Below are 24,882 nucleotides of genomic sequence, written 5' to 3' on the forward strand. Positions count from 1 at the left end.
AGTCACTAACTGGGTGGCCATATACTCAGCTGAAATTCAGGAAATGCTATTACTAGATGAATGACACACAGAAAAATCATTGGAGGGCATTTAATAATCTGCCTCAATCTGCTCCTCTAGCTACCCATGATCCTTTCATACCCTTTTTCTTACTCTTACTTTTTCACTAATATACTTAGTCTTTCCCCAAAGGAGACAGCCCAAAGTCCAATCCAATTACTACAGTCAGCTCAGACTCCAGGATCTTTAGATAACATACAGTTCTTTGCATTAAATGTTCACGTGGCTTTCCATGAGCCAGTGGCCTAAAATACAAGGTATCTACCCCTGGTCAATCCTCCCTCCAGCGTATACCCAATATATAGTGGTGGAATACGAACATGATAACTCCCATTTGGAAAAAAAGAAGAATGAAAAAATAAGCGATAATAATTGGTCTGTAGCAGTTATCAGATCCTTCTAGGCAGGAATTGTGATCATTTCATTTTGCCCTCTGACTGCCTCTGATTCTGCTCTCTGGCAGTAATCCCTTGCCCACCATCCCTGAAGTACCTGGCTTTGTTCCCTGTGAAGTTCTTCCTCATTGAATTTTCTCTGTGATTGGGCCTTGGAGATTATGCCTTCTTTGGCAGAGCTGGTGCAAGAATGGGACCACAAATATTACTCTAGTTACCAATCACAGGCTTTTCAAAGGCCAGGTTTGTGGTATATTTAGAAATACAATTCCTTCAAAACTTAATTAAGCTTCTGGACTGTTTGCTTCTAGTTTGCTTCAGGTAGGAGTAATCATACTCCAAGATTTCTAGATACAATAGGCTTTCTTCCATTCGTGGATCTTTGATACTGAGTTGCTTCAGAGTAAGAATCTAATCTGGTTTTGGGGTATAAAAGCACTTTTTTTTTTCACGTTCTTACTTTTTTCTAACTTTTTCTTAGGGCTTACTTGGTGTATCATCTGCCTTCCAAATTATTGTGGAAGACAATTTACCAAATATGTTTTTTTTTAACGATTTTATTTATTTATTTGAGAGAGAGAGAGCATGAGCAGGGGGAGGGGCAGAGGGAGAAGGAGAAGCAAACTCCCCACTGAGTAGGGAGCCTGATGAGGGGCTTAATCTCAGGACTCTGGGATCATGACATGAGCCAAAGGCAGACACTTAACCAACTAAGCCACCCAGGTGCCCCTAAGTGATTTGTTATGCCAAACAATGAGGTTACAACCTTTTCAGTTTGAAGTATTTGTTTCCTTGCTACTCACTACACTGTTGCTAAGCTAGCATCCCCTTTTTTTTTTTTTTTAATCTTTATTTATGATAGTCACAGAGAGAGAGAGAGAGAGAGTGGCAGAAACGAAGGCAGAGGGAGAAACAGGCTCCATGCACCGGGAGCCCGATGTGGGATTCGATCCCGGGTCTCCAGGATCACGCCCTGGGCCAAAGGCAGGCGCCAAACCGCTGCGCCACCCAGGGATCCCTAGCATCCCATTTTTAAGTTTTTAAAATAATAGCATTCTACTTGAATTTTATAATTTCTGTATTAATGAATATACAGGGTAAGCAGTTTAATAAAGAGATCCAAAAAATAAAATGACCTCAGATGAGATAGAAGTTTATCTTTCCTTCCCATCATAATCTGAGGTGAGCTCTCCAGGGTTGATAGGACAGTTCTGCTTTTTGAGGCCATCTGGCAATTCAGGTTCTTTCTGTTTTGTTCTACCATTTTAGTATGTTCTCATCTGCATGGTAGAAACTAGTTTGAACTATTGTGACTGTGTTCCAGGGCACAGAAGGGGAAAATCTAGGAATAGAGGATAGGTAGTTTCCTTTCCAAAACCTGATTCAGGGCATATGCATATTATTCAGTAATGCTGACATTACATATGTCAAAACTGAGTCACTAGCTATACGAGAGGTTAGAAATCTAGTCTCTAGTTGGATAGCCATGTTCCTAGGAAGATTACTAGGAATACTAAAACCGGGGCATGCTGAGTAGTCTGCCACAGTGTGTTTTTTTGCCTGCATACACTTATACCTGAGAGGGTAAGGTTGCTTGTGATCCCAAGTGAGAAACAGTTTTCCCCTAGATCTGGATTGAGTTTGCTGTCCATGTCTTAGGGGCCTTGTGTAGTAATCAGGGAAGGTGAAATTTACTCTTAGGTGTCTAAAAGCCTTCAGTGGCTCTTATAAATGGTGGATACTTGTGTTGGGAGAGAGGGAGAAATTATAGTGGTCCATCAGCTGGTCAGGGTGGGATACTTATGTTGATTTATCTTTCTTCGAGTGTGCTGTGAAACTTGCCAAAATGGTTGGTTATGTGAGTGCTGGGACTGTGGAATACCTCTACAGCCAGGATGGAAGCTTCTACTTTCTGGAACTGAACCCTCGGCTACAGGTGGAACACCCTTGTACAGAGATGGTGGCTGATGTCAACCTCCCTGCAGCACAACTCCAGGTGAGTTACTCTGATCTTGGCTAAGAGAGTTGCCTGCAGAAGTTCCAAATGTCCGAGATGCCTGAGATACTGGTTTAACCAGTATCTGATAAGAGAAAACTCCTCCTCCTATCTGAGTCTCATCTAATGTTCATCTCGTGCTGTATGGGTCATGATGTGTAGGTTGCTTTTCCTGATGTGGTACAAATCTAGTAATACTATCATATTTTTTTAACCAGACACATATGATAGCAACCATCATATCTTAGAAAGAAATTTTTAAAATAATATACGTTATTCAACTAATTGAATTGTAGGGACGCCTGGGTAGCTCAGTGGTTGAGCATCTGCCTTTGGCTCCAGGCAGGTCCAGGGATCAAGGCCCACATTAAGCTCCCTGTGAGGAGCCTGCTTCTCCCTCTGTCTATGTCTCTGCCTTTCTCTCTGTGTCTTTCATGAATAAATCTTTAAAAAAATAATAATTCATTTGTAAAATACCTCACAACTTTGTAACTGTCGTCTACTCCTTTTTACTTGTGTCCTGAATTGAAGCAATTCCACATCAGAATGGTGGTCGAAGTTTTTCCTGGCAAGACTGTGGCAGCACATGTTTATTGTAATATTTAAAGTGCTAGTTATCAATCTTATTTTCTCCATTTCACCCAGGAAACCAATGTTATGGGAGGCAGTGATGGCTAATAATGAGGTTTGATATTATTTGTATCTAACATGTTCTTTGCCCGCATTGGGAGCTCTTTCTGGGTTCCATTGAATACAAAAAATTTATTTACTTTCTTCATGGTTTGTGGGAATAATTATGAAATAATTATGACATAGTTAGGACTTTTTAGCTGTCTGGACTTCTTGGACAGCCATTTACACTGACTCCTCCCTTATATATTTTAATTCTGCTCCCTTAATGGAGAAATGTCAATAGAACTATAACTTAGGGTTACTTACTCAATTATTATTATTATTATTATTATTATTTTTACTTACTCAATTATTGTAGAATATAGGCTATAGTAGAAATAGAATGTTTTAGGTGGTGGCTACTAAAATGAAAAGTCTTGTAGGTAATTTGATAGCCTCTACATTTTAAGGAAGGTACCCATGAAAAATAAGTGATGTTTTTCCTTTTAGATTGCCATGGGGATCCCTCTGTACAGAATCAAGGATATTCGTATGATGTATGGGGTATCTCCCTGGGGTGATGCTCCCATTGATTTTGAAAATTCTGCTCACGTTCCTTGCCCAAGAGGCCATGTTATTGCCGCTCGGATCACTAGTGAAAATCCAGATGAGGTAACCCATCACTTAAAAGGTTTACACTTTTTTTTTCTTGTGAACTTTAATATTAACATGGTATCTGAAGGCCTACTTCTGAAATATCTTGGGACTTCTTCTGGAGAGGGAAATTTATAGAAGTCTCCTCAGAGCAGACAAATAAGTGATCATTGCTCTGTTGGCCATTTAATTCAACTTTAGTCATTATAGAGTCCTCATTGAATCTGTAGCACTGAATGTTGGCTCTTGAGCCTTTCTGATTTTTGTGCATCATTTCTGCTTTCATATGTGATTAATACACAGCCTAAACAACGAATATATAAATGTTCTCTTCCTAGGAAATACAATTATGGTTTCTCATATTCTTTATTCTCTAACAGGTTTTTTTTATTTTTATTTTTATTTTTTCTTTCCTAACAGGGTTTTAAGCCCAGCTCAGGAACAGTTCAGGAACTGAATTTCCGTAGCAATAAGAATGTTTGGGGTTATTTCAGTGTTGCTGCTGCAGGGGGCCTTCATGAATTTGCTGATTCTCAGTTTGGTCATTGCTTCTCCTGGGGAGAAAATAGAGAGGAAGCAATTTCGTGAGTATAATAACATTTGATTGCATTAAAAAAATTTTTCGTGCTAATCTTCAGTGAAAGCATGAGCTTGAGAATGGGAATCATTTCTCTGCTACAAAAGTACTGATAGGGACAATGTTTTGGAAGAAATATATCTTCAATTGTACTTGCATTCATGTTGTGTTAAATTATGCAGTGTTTGGCAGATGATTTTTTGTTTGTTCTGAATCTTTTCAAGTATTTTTACTTCCAAGTATTTTTGATAAATGTATAAAATGGATTGCTTTAAAGAAATCGCATTTTTCCATAGAAACAGTATTGTTTTGGGGAGGAGATAGATTCTTTTTTTTTTTTTTTTTTTTTGCAGTTTTATACCTTTATTTGACAATCAGGGGCTAGTTCTTATCCACATTAATTGTAGATTTTTGAAAGTTGTGACAAATGTTAAAATATATGGAGCTCATTTGGTGAATCTTCATCCAATGTCTTTTGGACAACCACACACAGATATGGTATGGAACATTCCTTATTCCTTTGGGCCAATCAGCTTTGTTGAGCCTAGTGTCAATGTGCACTTGAGTTCCCATCGAGGAGATAGATTCTTGATGAAGAGCTGGGCACCATATAAAATCATACATAAGATCTGCTATTTGTCATCAGAATAAAGGTTTGGGGTTTGGCTGTAAATGTCCTACAGCCATTTAAAATAATAAAGTTGGGATCCCTGGGTGGTGCAGCGGTTTGGCGCCTGCCTTTGGCCCAGGGCGCGATCTTGGAGACCCGGGATCGAATCCCACATCAGGCTCCCGGTGCATGGAGCCTGCTTCTCCCTCCGCCTGTGTCTCTGCCTCTCTCTCTCTCTCTCTCTCTCTCTCTGTCTCTCTGTGACTATCATAAATAAATAAAAATTAAAAAAAAATAAAATAATGAAGTTAAACTGATTGTTACATGAAAAAACATGACATAAGGGAACTGTCCACATTGTTTACATAAGAGTCTTCAATGTGCTATGAAATATACACACAGCTTGTACACATATAACTGCTGTATTATGTCTTAATATTCTATTAAACATAAGCATTGATTTTTTATTTTATTATTTATCTTATTAATTAAATATAAAATATTAAAAGCAGTTTTGTTTGCCCGAAAAGTAGGGCTCTAGGAGGTAATTTTACACTAAAGATATTTTAGAATATTTATCAAAAATTGAACTAGTAAAAAAAAATTGAACTAGTACTTCCTACTTTTTGTTTCTTTTCTCTTATCAAGCATTTATAACCATTCCTTTGACCTTTGAACTGTACACAGAGCCTGTGTTTTCAACAGCTATTTATTTATAATGTTGGTTTTTTAATAATGTGTTTAGTAGTATGGAACTCCTAATTTTTCTCTATTTTGTCCTCTACTCTTCTTCCCATTTATTCAAAACTATAAGTAAAGTTTTTCAGAATTAAAGCAATGCTACCAGAAAAACTATCTGCTATAAAGTTGCCCTTTTCTTTTGCAGCCATATCCTGCTTTGCCAAAGCAAAGGAAGAGAAATTTTACATTAGAGCATGCAAATCTGTGGCTTTCCAGCTAGTCACAGCCAAGATGTGTTTTGATTATCTTGCAGAGTGTTAATTTTTTAAAAATTGGGAGACTGAAATAGATATATGGATTTCTGCTTTCCTTAAAAGTGGAATGATAATGACAATATACTGGTTTTATATTCCACTTGGCAAAAGTTAACTGAAGCTTTGTGTGGCTGCTGCTTTTAGAGGAAACATGAACTCTCTCATTCATCCAGCCCCCACTCATTCCGCCTCACTCATTTACATTCCCAGAGGGGCCTCTGTTGGTATTTAGGTGTCCAGTCCTGATTAGGGAGACCACTTGAGTATTTTCTGTAGGCCATGTCCTATAATCTGGTTCAGAAGCCTTGTTCCTTACGTCCTTACCTGATCTGTATGTTCCTCTATAGTGTAAAGCTAACTAGGTTAACTTTTAGGATATTAAAAATATGGTCTCGGGCTCCTGGGTGGCTTAGGTGGTTGAATGTCCGACTTGGTTTCAGCTCAGGTCACGATCTCAGGGTAGTGAAATCGAGTCCCATATCAGGCACTGCACTCAGTGGGGAGTCTGCTTAAGATTCTTTCCCCTTCGCTCTCTCTCTCCCTCTGATCTTCCCTGCCCCTCACGCTTGCACATAGGTGAGTGTGCATTCTCTCTCTCATGAATAAAAATCTTAAAAAAAAATACATGGTCTCCATAATAAGCTTACTTTTTTTTTTTTTAAGATTTTATTTATTTATTCATGAGATACACAGAGAGAGAGGCAGAGACACAGGCAGAGGGAGAAGCAGGAATGTGGGAGCCTGATGTAGGACTTGATTCCAGGACCCTGGGATCACCACCTGAGCTGAAGGCATGCACCCAACTGCTGAGCCGCCCAGGTGTCTCAATAAGCTTGCTTCTTGACAGCATGCCAGAAATTCATTCTTCAACTCAGTTTGTTTTTTCTTTCTGTATAACATTAGATCTATGTTCTTTAGCTTGGTGTCCACATTCTTGTCCTCCAGAATAACCTCAATCCCCATTTTCAGCATTATTTCCCATAGATGATAATCCAGATAATACAAGAACAGGACCATGTCTGCCTTGTTGCTGCTGTATTCCCCCAAGATAGTATGTGCTTAGTCAATATTTGTTCATAAATGGCTCTGCCACTGGTTCCTGTCCTCATATCCTCTGCTTCAGTCATAATGTCCCTGAACACAACCCATGGTTTTGTCAGTCTTTCCCTTTGTCCTCACTGTTTCCTCTGTCTATTCTTTCTTTTGCTACACTCATCAGATTTTTTTTAATATCTGTTGGTAATGGCAATATAATGAGGACCAAATAGAGTCTGTCTTAATGGACTGTAAGTGAAGAAAATCCATATAGCAAGTGCTGTCTGTGATAGTGGGGTTATATAAATGTGTTACAGGAACACATAGCTGAGTCTGCTGACTCAGTCTAGAGAGGCTCAGGGAAGGTTTCCCATGAGAAAGTGACATCTAGACTAGCAGCTGAGAAGCATATATGAATTAAGCCAGGCCAGGAGGGTATGGAAAGGGGAGTGGAGGTGGGAAACAGAATAATGCTTTAGGCTGAGGGAATGCCTGTATCATTAGAATGATATTCCTGTCACGGTCATAATCCTACCTAGACTTTATCCCATGTCAGATTCCACATTCTTCATGAACCCATCGGGAGGTGGATTTCCTACCTTCCTAAAACTACTCCAGCACTTTGCTTCTATCACTACTCACATTTATGATATTCTGCTGTATATTTTAAAAGTGGTTATTATATCTCTGTTATGTCTCCCTTATGAGTCTAGTATGTGTCTTAAGTCTGTGAGGTGTCTAATTAAATATTTGTGGAAGTAAGGACCTGCCCTGTGCAAGATAGACACTGGGCAGAAATACACAGAAAAAAACTCATAGTATTTGAACTTTTGTTAATATTAGATCATTTTACACTTAATTGGGAAATAATAAAAATAATGAGCAGTTCCTTCCAAAGATGTCTAAAATGCATCTTAAAAAAAATACTCTCACGTGTAGGGTACCTGACTGTACCAAGCCAGTTGCTTCGTTGAATGGGAGCCTAATTAAGGCATTAACACTTGTCACAATGTATCAAACAGTATACTTAAATATATTTTATTACTTGTAAAATATGCTTTAATAAAATAAAGTGTAAGGAGGGGAAAATTACATCCTAATCCTAGTTAGCCAGGAATGATGGAAACCTGGTATGTGAAAACTGGGAGTGTTTTGTGCATAATTTGTTCCGGACTCCACATAACGAAATATCTGTGACTTGCTGATGCTCGTATATGGTACTATCAGTAAGAACTCCTAAGTATACTGACTTCCAGATTCTCTTGTCTGGAGTGCACATGGATGAGCACACCTGTGTGTGCACCATCACTTGTTTGGAGAGCTGGCTCTTCCTTCACTCCTAAGACACCAAAGGATTAAACAGTTTTTAAAATGATTGAAAAACATGAGACTGTTCACTGCTGAAACAGATCTGCTTCTCTTCCTCTCCCAGAAACATGGTGGTGGCTTTGAAGGAGCTGTCTATTCGGGGTGACTTTCGAACCACAGTTGAATACCTCATCAAATTGTTGGAGACTGAAAGCTTTCAGTTGAATAGAATTGACACCGGCTGGCTGGACAGACTGATAGCAGAGAAAGTACAGGTGCATATCTCCCCACTTGCGAACAGCTTTGGGATTGGGTTTTTATGGGCTTGTGGTGTGACCAGTCCATGTCACTAGACAAAATGTATTTGATTCTACTGTAACTGATGCTTGATCTACTGGGAAAAACCTAGGAGTCTGTGTAATTTTAGTACCGTAGAGTTCTTGTGCCCGTGTTTACCTGGTCATTTTATGGGTTCTAGTATTACTTTCTGGAGTGTATTTGAAGAGAGGCATCCAGGGATTGAAATACTTTTGTCCCCATTCGATGTTAAGTCAGCTTCAGAGTTACCAACTTTTACACCTGTCTACCAGGTGCTGATGAGAGGGGTCTCATTTATTAATTTCATTTTCTGTTTTATTTTAAAAGATTTTATTTATTTATATACCATTTTTCTTTGAGATTATCAGTAGATAATTTACTTACAACAAAATCTTGTTTTCGAGTTCCTCTTTGATTGTTTCAGTGGAAATCTTAGGGAGAATAGAGAGAAAGGTATCTTTCATCTCTATTCAGATTCTTTTTTTTTCTTTTAAACATTTATTCATTCATTGGAGAGAGAGAGAGAGAACACAAGTGGGAGAGGCAGAGAGAGGGAGAGAGAATCTCAAGCAGACTCTCTGCTGAGTACGGAGCCCAGTGTAGGGCTTGATCTTGTGACCCTGAGATCACAACCTGAGCTGAAACTGAGATTTGGACACTTTAACCAGTTGCACCACCCAGGCACCCTTACCTCTATTCAAATTCTAAAAGTAAATGTTTTTATCTAGGGGATCCCTGGGTGGCGCAGCGGTTTGGCGCCTGCCTTTGGCCCAGGGCGCGATCCTGGAGACCCGGGATCGAATCCCACATCGGGCTCCCGGTGCATGGAGCCTGCTTATCCCTCTGCCTATGTCTCTGCCTCTCTCTCTCTCTGTGACTATCATAAATAAATAAAAAAATTAAAAAAAAAAAGAAACTTCCTCTTGTGGGTTTCTTATAAAAAAAAATGTTTTTATTTATGAGCTGAGCAGTAAGGATGGAGGTTCTCAGTGCTAGCTGTTTCTTCAGAGGAAATTTGGACCTGATTTAAATTGAGGAGCCGTGGTGCCAAGTGACCATGCTTTTGATCTGTCCTCTTTTTCTTTCAGGCAGAGCGACCTGACACCATGTTGGGAGTTGTTTGTGGGGCTCTCCATGTGGCAGATGTGAGCCTACGGAATAGCATCTCTAACTTCCTTCATTCTTTAGAAAGGTAAGCTTTGTTTCTTTAGGCAAGCTAACCAGTAGTACTGGTTCAATGATCCATTTATTTTTCTCTCTATTCCTGGCAGTTTGTGAGTTCTACTTGTTATTCAGTCACTGGAGGCGGGGGAGAGAAAAGATAATGGGAGGTTTTTTGTTTTTGTTTTTAAGATTTACTTATTTATTTTAGAGAGAGAAATAGCAAGCAGGGGGAACAGAGGGAGAGGGAGAGGATCTTAAGCAGACTCCCCGCTGAGCACAGCCAGCCCACTGTGGAGCTCGATCTCATGACCCTGAGATCATGACCTGAGCCAAAACCAAGAGTTGGATGCTCAACTGACTGAGCCACCCAGGTGCCCCAGAAAGGGTTGTTTTTTAAAAACAGTTGCAGCTAAAGTAAGCATTCTCTCCTGTACATGCATAAAATCTCTCTAAACCCACCCTGGTGATGAATATCTGGTGTTTCTCTCTAGCATCAAACCCTGGATATTTCATATATTACCTGCAACACCTTTCAGAAATTCATAATTGAGGCTGATATTCAAGATGACCTCATGAGTCTTGCAAGTAGAGGATTAGACTATATGGGGCTAAACTAATTTCTAACTCTGATTCTGGAGACTAAGCCTTGCCTTTGAGTCCTTAGAGGAACGGTCCAAGGGGCTAATCATTTTAAAGCACTTTAATCACAGGCACTTTATTTCCTTCTGTGCTGTTAGACTTATATCAGCTTTCTTTTAAGGTGTCTGAAAGGAAGAAACAAAATTTAAAAAATTGAACTGAGATTACAGTTGTTCAAGATAAATATCTTTCATTGTGTTGCTTTCCTGCACTTAAACCATCAGCAGCTCACATTACCCTTGTGTGTTAAGTCTTAATCTCCCAGAGTGACTTTCAACTCCCTGTATACTTTGGCCCCTTTTTACCAGTCCAGTTTTATTTACATCTGTCCCTCAACATGCAGTCTCTAACCTAATTAAATGACTTCCCTAGTAGTGTACAACTATGTCATGCGTAATCTCCTATGCAAGCTTCCCCTCCATCTTTTAAATGTTAGTTATTTTTAAATTTATATATAAACTTTGTATTTGGAAATAATTTGATTTAAAGAAGAGTGACGGGATCCCTGGGTGGCTCAGCGGTGCCTGCCTTCGGCCCAGGGCATGATCCTGGAGTCCCAAGATCGAGTTCCACCTCGGGCTCCCTGCATGGAGCCTGCTTCTCCCTCTGCCTGTGTTTCTGCCTCTCTCTCTGTGTCTATCATGAATAAATAAATAAAATCTTAAAAAAAAAATAAAGAAGAGTGGCATGAATAGTACAAACAACTTCTATTTATTCTATGCCCAGATTCACCAGTTTTTTTTTTTTTTTTTTCACCAGTTTTTAACATCTTGCCTCACTTGCGTCATCATTCCCTCTTTCTCTTGTCAAAAGTCTTTCTTGATATTGTTTCCGTCCTTGGCAATGTCCTTCCTTTTCACCTGAATTCAGCCATGGCCTAGTGTCTCTTTTTTTTCCTTTGACTACCCCAAATGAAGTCCCAGCTGATAGCAGTATTTGAGGGTTGATTTTACAGGGGCATTTCTCTCTCTTTTTTTTGGTTTTAATTTAATTAATTAACTAATTAATTTTTAAAGGTTTTATTTATTTATTCATGAGAGACACACAGAGAGGCAGAGACATAGGCAGAGGGAGAAGCAGGCTCCCCACAGGGAGCCCAATGCTAGACTCAATCCCAGGACCCCAGGATCACGACCTGAGCCAAAGACAGACACACAACCACTGAGCCACCCAGGTACTCAAGTTTTAATTTTATCTATTTCTAATAACAAGTCATATATTCACATGGTTCAAAGTTCACAAGGCCCAGAACAGTAGTGAAAAATTTCCTTTTACCTCTATTCTTTGACCACATAATTTTTTTTTCCTATAGTCAACCCATGTTGCCAGTTTCTTCAGTAACCATCAAGACATATTGTAAGTTTATTAAGCATGTACACATAATATTTATTTCTTCCCACTCCTTAGTTTTTAAAAAACACAGTTGCTAGCATACTCTGAAACTGTTCACAATTTTGCTTGCTTTTTTCACTTAACAGTACATTTTGGAGAGTAGTTCATATTAGTACATAAAAGCCTTCATCTTTCAGGGTGACTGGCTGGCCCAGTTGGTAGAGCATGCAACTCTTGATCTTGGGGTTGTGACTTCAAGCGTCATGTTGGGTATAAAGATTATCAATAAGTAAAAAATACATACATAAAAATCTTCGTCTTTCTTTTTAATGACCGTATAATATTTCATTCTGAGGCTTTTTCAGAATTCATGTATCAGTTCTTTACTGATGGTCCTTTAGGTTATTTCCAGTCTTGATATTCCAGGAAGCACTATATATATATATAAAACCTTTGAGATTTCCTTATAAACTTCTGGAACTTTCTAGAAGTTAATGTGACTCACATTGTTGTTCTTTCAGGGGTCAAGTCCTTCCTGCTCATACACTTCTGAATACAGTAGATGTTGAACTTATCTATGGGGGAGTCAAATATGTACTTAAGGTATGCCGAACCCACTGAAGACTACACCTCACTTTTTTGTCTTTCTTTGTTAGCATGCTTTCTTCAGGTCAAGAGATGAAGGAAATGTTTGTTTTACTACAGGGTATGGTATTAGTGAAATTAATACTGCCTGAAGCAGTATTTGACGATTCTGTGAAAATGTTTTAGTGTTCTTCTATGTCACATCGAAGAATAACCAGACTAGGGAGAAGATTTAAAGTCACCCTGTTAGCTTGCAGTAGGACTGAGCCATGCCCACAAGACACTGATGCGAAGAGCACCTTCTTTGAAAGATCTTTCTTACCTATATCTTTGAGGTACTGAAACTTTTTCTGGGGCTGCACCTGGAAGGGACACACTGACTTGTCCCTTCTGGTTTTCTTCTCTGCAGGTGACTCGGCAGTCCCCCAACTCCTATGTGGTGATCATGAATGGTTCATGCGTAGAGGTAGATGTGCATCGGCTCAGTGATGGAGGGTTACTCCTGTCCTATGATGGCAGCAGTTACACCACATACATGAAGGAAGAAGTGGATAGGTAAGGGAGCTTTGTGAGGTCCACTTGCTGGTCATTGTGTCCATCTTTCATCAGTTGCTAGTTCTTGGGCTCTTTTAAGGTCATAAAATACCCCAAAAGGGTATTTTTTAAGTAATAAGAATAGTACATGTACTTAAAAATCTCAAGAGCACAAATGTTTACAGTTAAAAACATTGTCTCTCTGCCACAATGAAAAATAAGTTCCCTCTTTTTAAGCAACCACTCTTAACAGTTTGTTTTTACAGAAGTTTTATATATAAATACTATTTATAGATATGTACATACTGTGTTTTTCTTGTGAATACATTCACAAATAAAAACCTTTAGATACTGTTCTGTACTTTTTCTTTAACATAGATTATGTCATTCAGTGTTATTGTGACAGTGAAACTAATTAACACGTATAAAGTGCTTAGAACATTGCTTGGGACATAGTAAGGGTTCAGGTAATGTTAGGTATTATATCATCATCATTTTCATGCTTGTTTTTTTAAGTAGAGATGTCTGTTCTTTTTTAATGATCATACAGTATTCCACTGTATAGATGTACTAAAATTTATTTAATCCAACTCTTACTGAAGGAAGTCTTGGTTATTTGCATTGTCAACAAAGGTGGGGCGAGTGTTCTGTGTGTCTGTGAGTATATAGAACAAAGTTTCCAGTTTTGACAAGGGGAGTGTGTGTTGTGTTTTTGTTTTGTTTATGATTGACATCATTTTACCATTCTATTTTACAACCCAAAGTACTTTATTAGCTTACGTATTCCTACTTCTCTCCTAGATATCGTATCACAATTGGCAATAAGACCTGTGTGTTTGAGAAGGAAAATGACCCTTCAGTGTTACGCTCACCTTCTGCTGGGAAGTTAATCCAGTACATTGTGGAGGATGGAGGCCATGTGTTTGCTGGCCAGTGCTATGCTGAAATTGAGGTCAGGGTGGTGACGGGGCTCTTGGGGCATGGGAGGGAAAGTAGGAAAAGTGTCTGCTGAGATGGAATAGGACTGAAGAGTAACAGAAAAGAAATAGAAGATAGAAAGTGAAGAGCATTAGCATTAGTTGCTTTTATTGGCTTATGAGTACAGTTTTAAAAACAAAAAGCTTAAAGTTTTTCTTTGACAGGTGAGGAACTCTTCTTCCAAAGACAGATACTGGCAACAGCGCTTACTGCATGCCAGGAATCATGCTAAGTTCTTTACTGATGGTCCTTTAGGAAACAAATAGGATAGGTGGACAAGTGATGAAATATGACTCCTGAGAGAGCTAAGTGCAGAGGGTAGGGGGCCACCTAACTCAGATTGGAGTGCAGCTGGTGGATGTGGTGGACAGTAGAGTAGGGCTCTTGATAGAGAGAGGACTTTGATCTTACTTTTGGAAAATGGATAGTAATATACCCAGGGGAAGAAAGGCAGGGTGAATGTTTAAAGAGAAGAACAGCGTGTACAAAGGCACAGAAGAAGGAGAGTATGGTATATTTCAGGAGCTGCAAGCGCATATTCGTATTGTTTGAGAACAGACTAAGAGTTAATGGGAATTGGCCAACAAAGATGCTAAATAAGTAATCAGAACCTCAGATCATGAAGCACCTCACAAGACGTACTAAGATACTGAAACTGTCCTGGAGGCAGTGAAGAGTCACTGAAGGATTTTGTACAGAAGAGTGATACAATGAGATTTGGGCTCTAGAATGATTGTATTTAGTGACCTCATTGGCAATGTAGAGTGTGTAGGGAATTCTTTTGGAGGTGTTTCAAGTACCCTAGGCCAGATATGATGAGGGCCTAAACGAAAGAGATGACAAGAGAGGAAGATTTCTGAAAGAGGTTTAGAAGAGGTACTTGGCTGGGCTTGGTAATTGGTGGATAAAGGAGAAAGAGGAGTAAAAACTGACCCTCAGGTTTTGGTGTGGGAATCTTAGGTGCTCTAGGCCGAGCACCTAGATCTGCGGGCTAAATTGTTCTAAGCATTAAAAAGTAAAACACAAACTATGGAGAAATTAGTTTAAACATTGGAAACAGGAAATGTCAGTGGCTGTCATCCCTAAAGCTGGATCCTGAGAGATTTTCTAATTGCCTTCCTTGTACTCTCTTGGAGGTTTTAGGTTTTACATCTTTCTGGATTGAATTAGAGATAGTGTGACTTAGATATTGAGGGGGAAAAAACTAGCCTTTTAAAATCATCCGTGTAAAGAAAAGATAAACTCTAATTTGATTTTTCATTATAGGTGATGAAGATGGTAATGACCTTAACAGCTGCAGAGTCTGGCTGTATCCATTATGTCAAACGGCCTGGAGCAGCTCTTGACCCTGGCTGTGTAATAGCCAAAATGCAGTTGGACAACCCCAGCAAGGTCCAACAGGTGAGTAGGAAGGTACTTTTAAATATTGCTCTCCAAGAGCTGATTACATGGCAGGAGCAGTCTGGAGGGGCAGATGATTCCAATGGTTAATTTGCTGGTTTTTTCTTAAGTTTCTTCCCCTTGATCTCATTCCTTGTATTTGTGCCCATAGTGTTCTGGAACTAGACTTGGTAAGAATTACTATGATAGTAAGATTCTGTGATTTCCTCATGATGCTTCCTCCACTGACTTCTCTCCTTGTAGCTGGGAATGAAAGAGATGTCTTGATTTTGAATGATGAATCTAAGTTGCAGTGGTGTGTGTGTCACCTGAATAGAAGGTAGTGGATAACTTGATCTCTCATTGGGTTTGACAGGCTGAGCTTCACACAGGTAGTCTGCCACGGATCCAGAGCACTGCACTCAGAGGCGAGAAGCTCCATCGAGTGTTCCACTATGTCCTGGATAATCTGGTCAACGTAATGAATGGATACTGCCTTCCAGATCCTTTTTTTAGCAGCAGGGTATGAATCTCTTCTCTTGGGGAAAGGATGTACAGATAGGGTATCTGTTCTCCAAGATAGTTTATTTTATTTATTTATTTTTTTTAAAGATTTCATTCATTCATGAGAGACAGAGAGAGAGAGAGAGAGGCAGAGACACAGGCAGAGGGAGAAGCAGGCTTCATGCAGGGAGCCCGATGTGTGGGACTCGATCCCAGGTCTCCAGGATCATGCCCTGGGCTGAAGGCAGCGCTAAACCGCTGAGCCACCCGGGCTGCCCTCCAAGATAGTTTAAAAGTCACATAAGGATTTCTTTAGAGGGAGGGAAAGAAAGCTGTTTGGCCCGAAACTCCCCTTTATTTATGGGATTTGAAGTCTTTAAATCCGTGGTTCTTACCTGTGTTACTGACTCACATTTAAGTGGGATTTAAAACTAGAGAAAAAGGGCAGTGTTAGATGCCTATATTACAGTATCACAGTAAATACTGTATGGTACTGAATTCAGATATATCACTTCATTTGGGGGATTGTGTTAATTTTGTCTGGATCTTATTTTATTTTCTCAGGTAAAAGACTGGGTAGAGCGGTTGATGAAGACCCTCAGAGACCCCTCGTTACCTCTCCTAGAACTACAAGATATCATGACCAGTGTCTCTGGCCGTATTCCCCCCAATGTGGAGAAGTCTATCAAGAAGGAAATGGCCCAGTATGCCAGCAATATCACATCAGTCCTCTGTCAGTTTCCCAGCCAGCAGGTATTTATAGAGCGACACTGGCATTTTCTACTAGCTACCAATTCTGAAGTTTATGTTGTAGGATTCCTTCCTGTTTGGATCTTCTATCTGGATGTTGTGCTTTCACAGTCTTGAGCATTGTACCCTTTATAAGTGTCTCAGAATATAAGCCCCAAAACAGAAGTAATACTATATGTGAAATGTAAAGTTTTTGTAGTTATGAGGAAAACCTATTGGCCATGTACCTCATAGAGGTTTATTCTTGGGCCTGTGCCCTAATTAGAGGAATTTTGTCAATTTAAAGTAGGGGGATATTTGCAGTTTTATTAGCGACAACTTCTTTACTACCCCAGGAGCATGCTTACCCTTTGCCTGTGAAGCTAATTTACATGTAGGGAGTTGAGCTAGGCAGGTAGAGAGTAAAGTTTGGACCTTGACCATAAGCATATCCTGCTTGTCAAGGGCCCCTGGTAGGATGGTAGCTTTTGTGATACATTCATGAGTTCATTTGGGAAAGGGTAAAAAGAAATAAAGTTGCTTACTTGTTTAACACAAGCCTCTAAACTATGCATAGTAACTTCCAACTGCTTCCAGCATGTGAAAGATGAAAGTTACCATGTTATAAGTATACTAGAATACTAGTATTCTAGTGGTGCAGCACAGGCTAATACTTTGGGTCTCATTTTTTTCTTTCTTCTTCTTTAGATTGCCAACATCCTAGATAGCCATGCAGCTACGTTGAACCGGAAATCTGAGCGGGAAGTCTTCTTCATGAACACTCAGAGCATTGTCCAGCTGGTACAGAGGTAGTTATGTGTAACTCTGGAAGAAAGATTCTTTTCTTCTAAGTAGTCACCAAGAGATTTACCTCAGGTTTGACCAGAGGAATTAGAAAACACTTGTATCTTAGAAAATACCTTATATCTTCTAAATATCTTAGAATTGTAAGCTAAAATATTTTTGATGATTTCTTTCTATTCTACATCTTTCTGTCGATTATTAAGGCACAGAAATTTCATTGCTTTCTTTTTCCTTACAATTTTGATGAAACTCCTAATTTTTCTTCTGGCACAGGCCTGAGTATGGCATTCATTCTTCTTAACATAAGGAGCCAACTATTGGACTGAAGGAACATTCACAGAACATTTTCAACTTTGAGATGCACATAAATTTTTCAGATATCCCTTAGCCATTTCAGGAGTATAGTGATCATTTCTATTTAGCAGTGGGAACTGAACCAGGGTACTGTTAGGTAGGGCTATCAAGTGGTTTTGGGTTTGTTTTGTCCTCCTTTTTTACTCTCTCTTTTAATTAAAAAAAAAAAAAAAAAAAACTTGTCTGTAGGCAGATTCCTTAAGCTTATAATTTAAGTTGATCCAGTTAGTTGGTTTTAGGCTGGCCCCTGCCTTGCCCTAAAATTCTGAGGGAAAGCAGTTCAGTAGAAAATCTAGAAAGTAAAGTTGGGCTCTGGGCTTATTATTTAAATAGACTGTTACTTAATAGTGTTAGCCTGTCAGGTTTTTCAGTAGAGACTTTTTCTGCTTGCATAGGTACCGAAGTGGCATCCGAGGCCACATGAAGGCTGTGGTGATGGATCTGCTGCGGCAGTACCTGCGAGTAGAGACACAGTTCCAGAATGGTAAGCCTCTTCTTGAGGATTCTGTTTCTGAGAAAGGTTCCCTGTAGGACTGTGCAGCACCTGAGTCAGTTCTTCTTGTCACTAACTCCTGCCATGAACAAACTCTTCCTCCTCTCATCAGTTCCTTAAAAACTAAACCTCTATATCCTACTAATGCTAAAGAAAGAACAACAAAACACAGCTTGATGAGATGGGGAATCCAGTGTGCTTCTGGGAAAGAAGTGAGATAATTTTTCTAGCATGGTATTCCCTGTTGATATCTTCTTGACCTTGGTTTTAGTGAGATTTGGTTGAGTCATGACCAGGCTGAAATTGAAAGACTATCTGAAGAGCTTGCCTCTTGGCAGCTAATCCACGGATTGAACCACAGCCATCTGAAAAAGCCTCAGATTTTCCAGTACTTTTCGGTTTATCATTTAGGTGGAATTTATCCCTGGCTTTCTCTGAAGAGCTTCATTAAATGATGTATGAAGTCTCTAAATGTGTAACACCTCTAGCTAGGATTTTAAAAGCTACATACTGCTGGTATTGCTTCTTGCCACAAGGTGGCAGTGAAACATCAAAGAATTTGAAATACTACTTCATATTTTCTTACATGTTTTGCTTTCTTTTGCATCTTTTAAAGGATGGCAGCCACTCATAACCAGCAAAAATACTGAAGTAAAAATTATCAAACAATTCAGCAATGTATAAAATAATACATCACAGCCAAATTGTCTTTATCCCACTAATGCAAATTTGAATAATAGTGGAAAAACCAACCAAGGTAATTTATCATCTAGATTCAAAGAAGAAGAACCATGGTCATCTAAAGATATGGGGGAAAAACATTTGACAAAATTTAATATTCATTCATGATAAATAAACTCTTGGTAAATGAAGAATACAGTGGAACTTCTTTAAACATGTAAAGATCTCCCACGAAAAAAATCTATAGGAAAAAAAAAATCTATAGGATACCTCATGCATAATGGTAAAATTGAAAGCATTGTTAAGGGCATTCCCTTTAAGGTAGGAATAAGACAAGGGCACCTGCTCTCACTGCTTCTATTTAGCATCATACTGGATGTCTTAGCTGGTGCAGTAAGATAAAAAGAATTAAAAGGTATGAGGACTGGAAAGGAATAAGGAAATAAATATGCCACTATTAGATATGATGTCTACCTGGAAAACCTAAAAAAATCTGTATGTTTGTTATTAGAATTAAAGTCTAACACGGTTGTTGAATGCAAAAGTCAATATACAGAATCCAATATATGTTTGAATTCTGTATATCTTTATAGTACAATAATTGTTTAGAAAAGCAGTTTAGAAAAATAGGCCATTGAAAATAGCAACCCAAAATATGGAATACTAAGGAATAAGTCTTAACAAAAAATATGCAAGCCTCTTTTGAAGAAAATTAAAAAGTAAATAAAGTTCTAAATATTGTAGTCTTAGATTGGAGTATATACTTGCAAAGTATTGATTCTTCCTGGATTCATCTATAGAGTCATTGATGTCCCAGTAAAAATCCTGCTAGGAAATATCCATGGAATTTGTCAAGCTAATTCTAAAATTTACATGAAAAAAAAGTCTGACAATAACCAGGATACTTGGGCAGCCCCGGTGGTGCAGTGGTTTGGCGCCACCTGCAGCCTGGGGTGTGATCCTGGAGACCTGGGATCGAGTCCCGCGTCGGGCTCCCTGCATGGATCCTGCTTCTCCCTCTCCCTCTGCCTGTGTCTCTGCCTCTCTCTGTGTGTCTATGAGTAAATAAATAAAATCTTTAAAAAAAAAATAACCAGGATACTTTTAAAGAAATACAAGGTGGAGGGATTTGTTCAATCAAATATCAAGGTTTAATATAAAGCCGTATTAATGAAGAGATTGTGATATTAGTGTAAGGACAGATTAATAGACTAATGGAACATAGCCTAGAAACTGATCCCATGTATAAATGAAAATTTACATTGTAACACAGCAGGCATTATAGATCATGAGGAAAGGATAGACTTTTCAGTAAATGATACTACTACAATGGCTTTTATTTATTTGCAAAGCCAAAAAAAGAAATTGGATCCCTACCTTAAACCATATAAACAGAGATCAATTCCTAGTGAATTAAAGACTTAAACATGTTTTAAAAAGACAAAACTACTAAATTTGTAGGAGAATAGCTTTATGACCTCAAGGTAGAGAAGATTTTGTCATAGAAGACAAAGTACAAACTATACAGGAAAAGCTTGATTAAGTTGATCCCACTTAAGAGCTTCTATTCATGAAAAAAAGAAAAGAGACTGAAAATATAAGCCATAAAGTAGGAGAAGGTATTTATAAAGCCTGTACCTAACAAAGGATGTTAGTAAATAAGTAAAAGACAGCCTCATAGAAAAATTGGCAAAAGATAATTCACAAAAGGGAAAATACAAATGATCCACACATTTGTGAAAAGATATTCAAGCTCATTAGTAATTAGAAAAATGTGAGGAGCATAAATGAGTTTGGCAAAATTAAAAAGTCAGATCATCTAACACTGCTTTTGTAAGTGACAGTGCAAATTTCCAAAGTGCAAACCACTTTGGAAACGTTTGTCAGACCTAATAAACTTTTTAAATACTCTTCAACCTAGCAATTTTATTCTTAGATAATAGACTCTAGAGAAACTATTACATATAAGGAGATGTACACAGGCCTATTCATGATAGCATTGTTCATAATAGCAAAAAAGACCAGAAACAATTTGAATATACACAAGTGGAATAGATAATTGAAATCTAGTATATTCCTAAAATGAATTACTATACAGCAGTGAAAGTAGATGAACCAAGTTGTATATATGAACTAAAAGATGAATTTTGTTAAGAGATAAATGGGATAAATGTAAAGAAAAGCAAAAGAACAAGTAACATAAATTTTAGCTTAGTAGCTGTTTTTTCTTTTTTTTTTTTTTTTAATTTTTTTATTTTATTTATGATAGTCACAGAGAGAGAGAGAGAGAGAGGCAGAGACACAGGCAGAGGGAGAAGCAGGCTCCATGCACCGGGAGCCCGATGTGGGATTCGATCCCGGGTCTCCAGGATCGCGCCCTGGGCCAAAGACAGGCGCCAAACCGCTGCGCCACCCAGGGATCCCTTAGTAGCTGTTTTTAAGGGGAGCACAGAGGATCCCTCAAAGATAATTAAAAATGTTCTAAGATAAAAAAAAATATGTTCTAAGATAGATGGTAGTTACCGGGGTTTGATTTATTCTTCTGTATGTATATTTCACAATAAAGTTTTTAAAAAGAGAAAATTGGTATCATTGCTTTCTTTCTGCTTATTGTTTCTGCTGTTTCTGGATAAATAGTCTTTTTATTTCTCCTGGTTCTAGTAATTCCCTTTACCACAATGTATTTCTATTGTATCTTCAAAGCTAAGTCTTGGTTGGAAAAGTATGAATTTTTATAAATAACCACTTTCCAGACACCTTCTGTTTTGTTCTAAATGGGTCTTGTATGAAATTGTCAGCTCTTAAATATTGTAGCCCACTGTTACTCAAATGTATTTAGTTTCATTTTGAAAAAAAAAAATCTTATGTCAATCTCCAATATTTAAAACAGAGCTGAGTTACCCTGATTGAATGTACTCAGTAGTCTAGGTATCCATGGTAATCCAGTCAAACTGTTCTAGTTTGTAATTTAATATAGAATCTGAACTGAGGTGATAATCCTTTAGTATTTTCATGATTTCATAAAATTCTGACTTTGAGACTATTCAAACACTAATTCTCCTTTCCTTGGAAATTTAATTCTCTGGTAAGCTGTTTTCTAAAGAACTGAATATTATATACCATGGTAGATATGAGTACAGTAAACCTGTAGCTTATGCTTCTGTCGCAAAGCATAGCTTTCCTTGCCAGAACTAACCTGCCCCTGGTGGCCTTATGAAGGGTCAGTGAAAATATGCATAACTGTACTTTTCCTATGGATATTTTGACTTAATGCAAGGATCTCCTTGATCTGTGCCTTAGTTTGGATTTGGAAGCCTAGGCATTGCTTAGCTGTTTCATGGATCTATAGGGCAAAATGTTGATTTCAGAAATAGTAGCCTCTTGTAGATATTGATAAGTTTGTACGGTTTTATTTTTGAGTTAAAACTGTTCTCAGAGTTAGGGTGAAACATTTTCAGTGAGTCAGACATGAAACAGAATCTCAAGCTGGGACAGACTTTAAAGATCATCGAGTTTAATGGTATTGACATTTCTTTTATTTAATTAATTAATTTATTTTGACATTTCTTTTTAAGCAACAGAACCCTCTCTGCTAAGGAAATCATTCCAGGAAGCTAAATGAGAGAGTTTTAGAGTAAGAGTGAGAGGTTGGAATTATCACCAACCTCCCAGTCTCTAAGACATACTTTCCCTCCACCCTTTTTGGGGGGAGGGATGAAAATGAGGCTCAGAGAGGTAAAACAATTTGCCAAGAAGCCCATAGGAAATTGGTAACAGAGCTAGGCTTTGAGCCCAGGCCTTAGACCAGATTGCTTAACTCTTAGTCTAGCGTTTCTTTTACTAAACCTCACTGCCAATTCTGTACAAAACCATCCAAGAAAATTCTTAAGATGTTTCCTTTCACTGCTTATCAGGTGAATCATAGACATTAAAAAAACAAGCAAATAGCATGCAATTGAACATTTGTCCGTGGATGAAGACCAGTTCATTTTGCTGCTTGCAGGTCACTATGACAAATGTGTGTTTGCCCTTCGAGAAGAGAACAAGAGTGACATGAACACTGTACTGAACTATATCTTCTCTCATGCTCAAGTAACCAAGAAGAATCTTCTGGTCACAATGCTTATTGTGAGTATCATTTTCCAGAACTTGTAAGGATGGTTGATGATAAGAAGGAAGCATTTCTCCTTCTGAGGTTCTGTGGTCAGAGGAAAAGTTCCTTGTCTTTTGTAATTTGGGGGTGAGTGGTGCTTGGGTTATAGGTGAACAGTTTCTGACATCTACCTCTGTCCTTGACCTGAAGGAACTTGCTCCAGTCAGGAAAGGATTATTCTGGCTATTGTGTATGCAGCCATGCACAGGAACTCAGACCCCTTGACTCTGCTTAGAGATGCCTTGTGCTTCCCCAGTCCTGCTGTCACTCATGAGTAGTTTTAAAATTTAGTCTTATCTAGCCAGTGTACTTTGTCATAATAACTCTTGTTTATTCCATGAATATCAGCAATGGCTATGTCCCAAAACTTAAGAACAAAAAGCAACGTGAGAAAAGTACTGCCCTTTCTACCAAAGAAATTTAATTTTTTAAAAAGATTTTATTTATTTATTCATGAGAGACAGAGAGAGAGAGAGAGAGAGGCAAAGACACAGGCAGAGGGAGAAGCAGGCTCCATGCAGGGAGCCCGATGTGGAACTCGATCCCGGGTCCCCAGGATCACACCCTGGGCGAAGGCGGGTGCTAAACCACTGAGCCACCCAGGGTTCCCCTTATTTATTTATTCACGAGAGACAGAGAGAGAGAAAGAGACACAGGCAGAGGGAGAAGCTGGCTCCATGCAGGGAGCCCGATGCAGGACTCGATCTCGGGACTCCAGGACCACGCCCTGGGCTGAAGGCAGGTGCTAAACTGCTGAGCCACCCAAGGATGATCTCCACCAAAGGAATTTAAATTTATTCTGCATCTTCTTTGGTCTCTTTCTCTTTTACTTATGTGGAAACTCTGAGCTCAGAGTCTTGTACTGGTAGTGGATACATGCTTTTGTCCCCATAACCTCATAATATGAGAATTAGACAGTGGGAAATAGAGGTGAGACTAGTAAATATGATTAGAATTAATGCACATTTGACCGTGGGTAGAAGTTCTGTGGACTTACAGATTTTTAAAGATGATTTTAAGTCCTTCATCCCTAGATTCTTCTGGTTGAGTTAGTTCTAGGAATTGGAGAACAATAGAATTATTCTTAGAGTCCCCCACCCCGTGAATAGCTGACTGGCTGTGGCCTGTTGGTCTTTTTTGGGGACTGAGGTACCTTTTTACTCCTAGATTCTTCTCTTGTCCCTTTGTGAAATTGGCACTCTTGGTACCTTAATTCCATCATTTCTTCTTGGAGGGGAAAAAAAACATAAATCATCACTGCTGTTTTTTATTTCATAGTTCAGAATAAAGGGAAACTATCTAGCTCATGCTTCTGGTTAATAGCAGCGCCACAGCTTTGTATCTGTGTAGCTGGTTAACTCTCAAGGATATGACATTTGTTTAGAATAACCACCTCTAAAAATATGTAATTACAGGAAGAGTTCATTTACCTTTGCTACCCTAGATGGTGGGGAAATCAGAAGATGCATTTGAAAGGAAAAATATATATATATCAGCAGTATATAATATTTCAACTTCTGCAAGTGACAGGTTTTAGCAAAGAAGTGCTATTATCTATGGCAATTTGCTGATTTTTTTTTTCCTCAGTCAAAAGAAGCAAGAAATCTGACCAGTTGTGTTTTTTGTTTTTTTGTTTTTAATTTCAATACAAGGATTGCCAATTCTCATTTGGATAGGACTTTTTGGCAGAAAAGGGTAATGAGGGAGCGGAAGAATCTCAGTTTGGACTTAAAATGGGGTGTATTTGCCTTTTTAGGGAGGTAATGATGGTGAGTTTTCATTTTATTATGATTACCTTTTTAAGGACTTAACAGTTTTCTGCACTAAAAATAGACCAAAGCCCAGAATCCTTGGAGCAGCAGAAGAGTAATGATCGTCCAAGACTGTCGCTGGGTTTCTTAAATTCTAATTTGTAAGATATAGGGGCTCGGCTCGCTCCTTTTGCGGAGTGATTGTAAGTAACGCTTGCCTTAAGAATCTCATTATTGGAAC

General features: G+C 38.6%; 1 protein-coding gene across 7 annotated transcripts in view; it reads left to right on the forward strand.

The window, feature by feature from the left end:
- Positions 1-24,882, forward strand: part of ACACA (acetyl-CoA carboxylase alpha) — a 294,471-nt gene that overhangs the window by 125,153 nt on the left and 144,436 nt on the right. For all 7 annotated transcript variants that reach the window (XM_041723740.1, XM_041723744.1, XM_041723742.1 and 4 more), the window contains 14 exons: positions 2,281-2,451; positions 3,574-3,735; positions 4,138-4,301; positions 8,367-8,517; positions 9,649-9,752; positions 12,217-12,298; positions 12,690-12,835; positions 13,616-13,766; positions 15,059-15,193; positions 15,549-15,695; positions 16,241-16,429; positions 17,114-17,214; positions 17,959-18,047; positions 22,741-22,865. In XM_041723740.1, the coding sequence (XP_041579674.1) occupies positions 2,281-2,451; positions 3,574-3,735; positions 4,138-4,301; positions 8,367-8,517; positions 9,649-9,752; positions 12,217-12,298; positions 12,690-12,835; positions 13,616-13,766; positions 15,059-15,193; positions 15,549-15,695; positions 16,241-16,429; positions 17,114-17,214; positions 17,959-18,047; positions 22,741-22,865 (1,917 nt within the window). The remainder of the gene's footprint in view (positions 1-2,280; positions 2,452-3,573; positions 3,736-4,137; positions 4,302-8,366; positions 8,518-9,648; positions 9,753-12,216; positions 12,299-12,689; positions 12,836-13,615; positions 13,767-15,058; positions 15,194-15,548; positions 15,696-16,240; positions 16,430-17,113; positions 17,215-17,958; positions 18,048-22,740; positions 22,866-24,882) is intronic.

This window comes from Vulpes lagopus, chromosome 12, assembly GCF_018345385.1.
Source record: "Vulpes lagopus strain Blue_001 chromosome 12, ASM1834538v1, whole genome shotgun sequence".
Taxonomy (NCBI): domain Eukaryota; kingdom Metazoa; phylum Chordata; class Mammalia; order Carnivora; family Canidae; genus Vulpes; species Vulpes lagopus.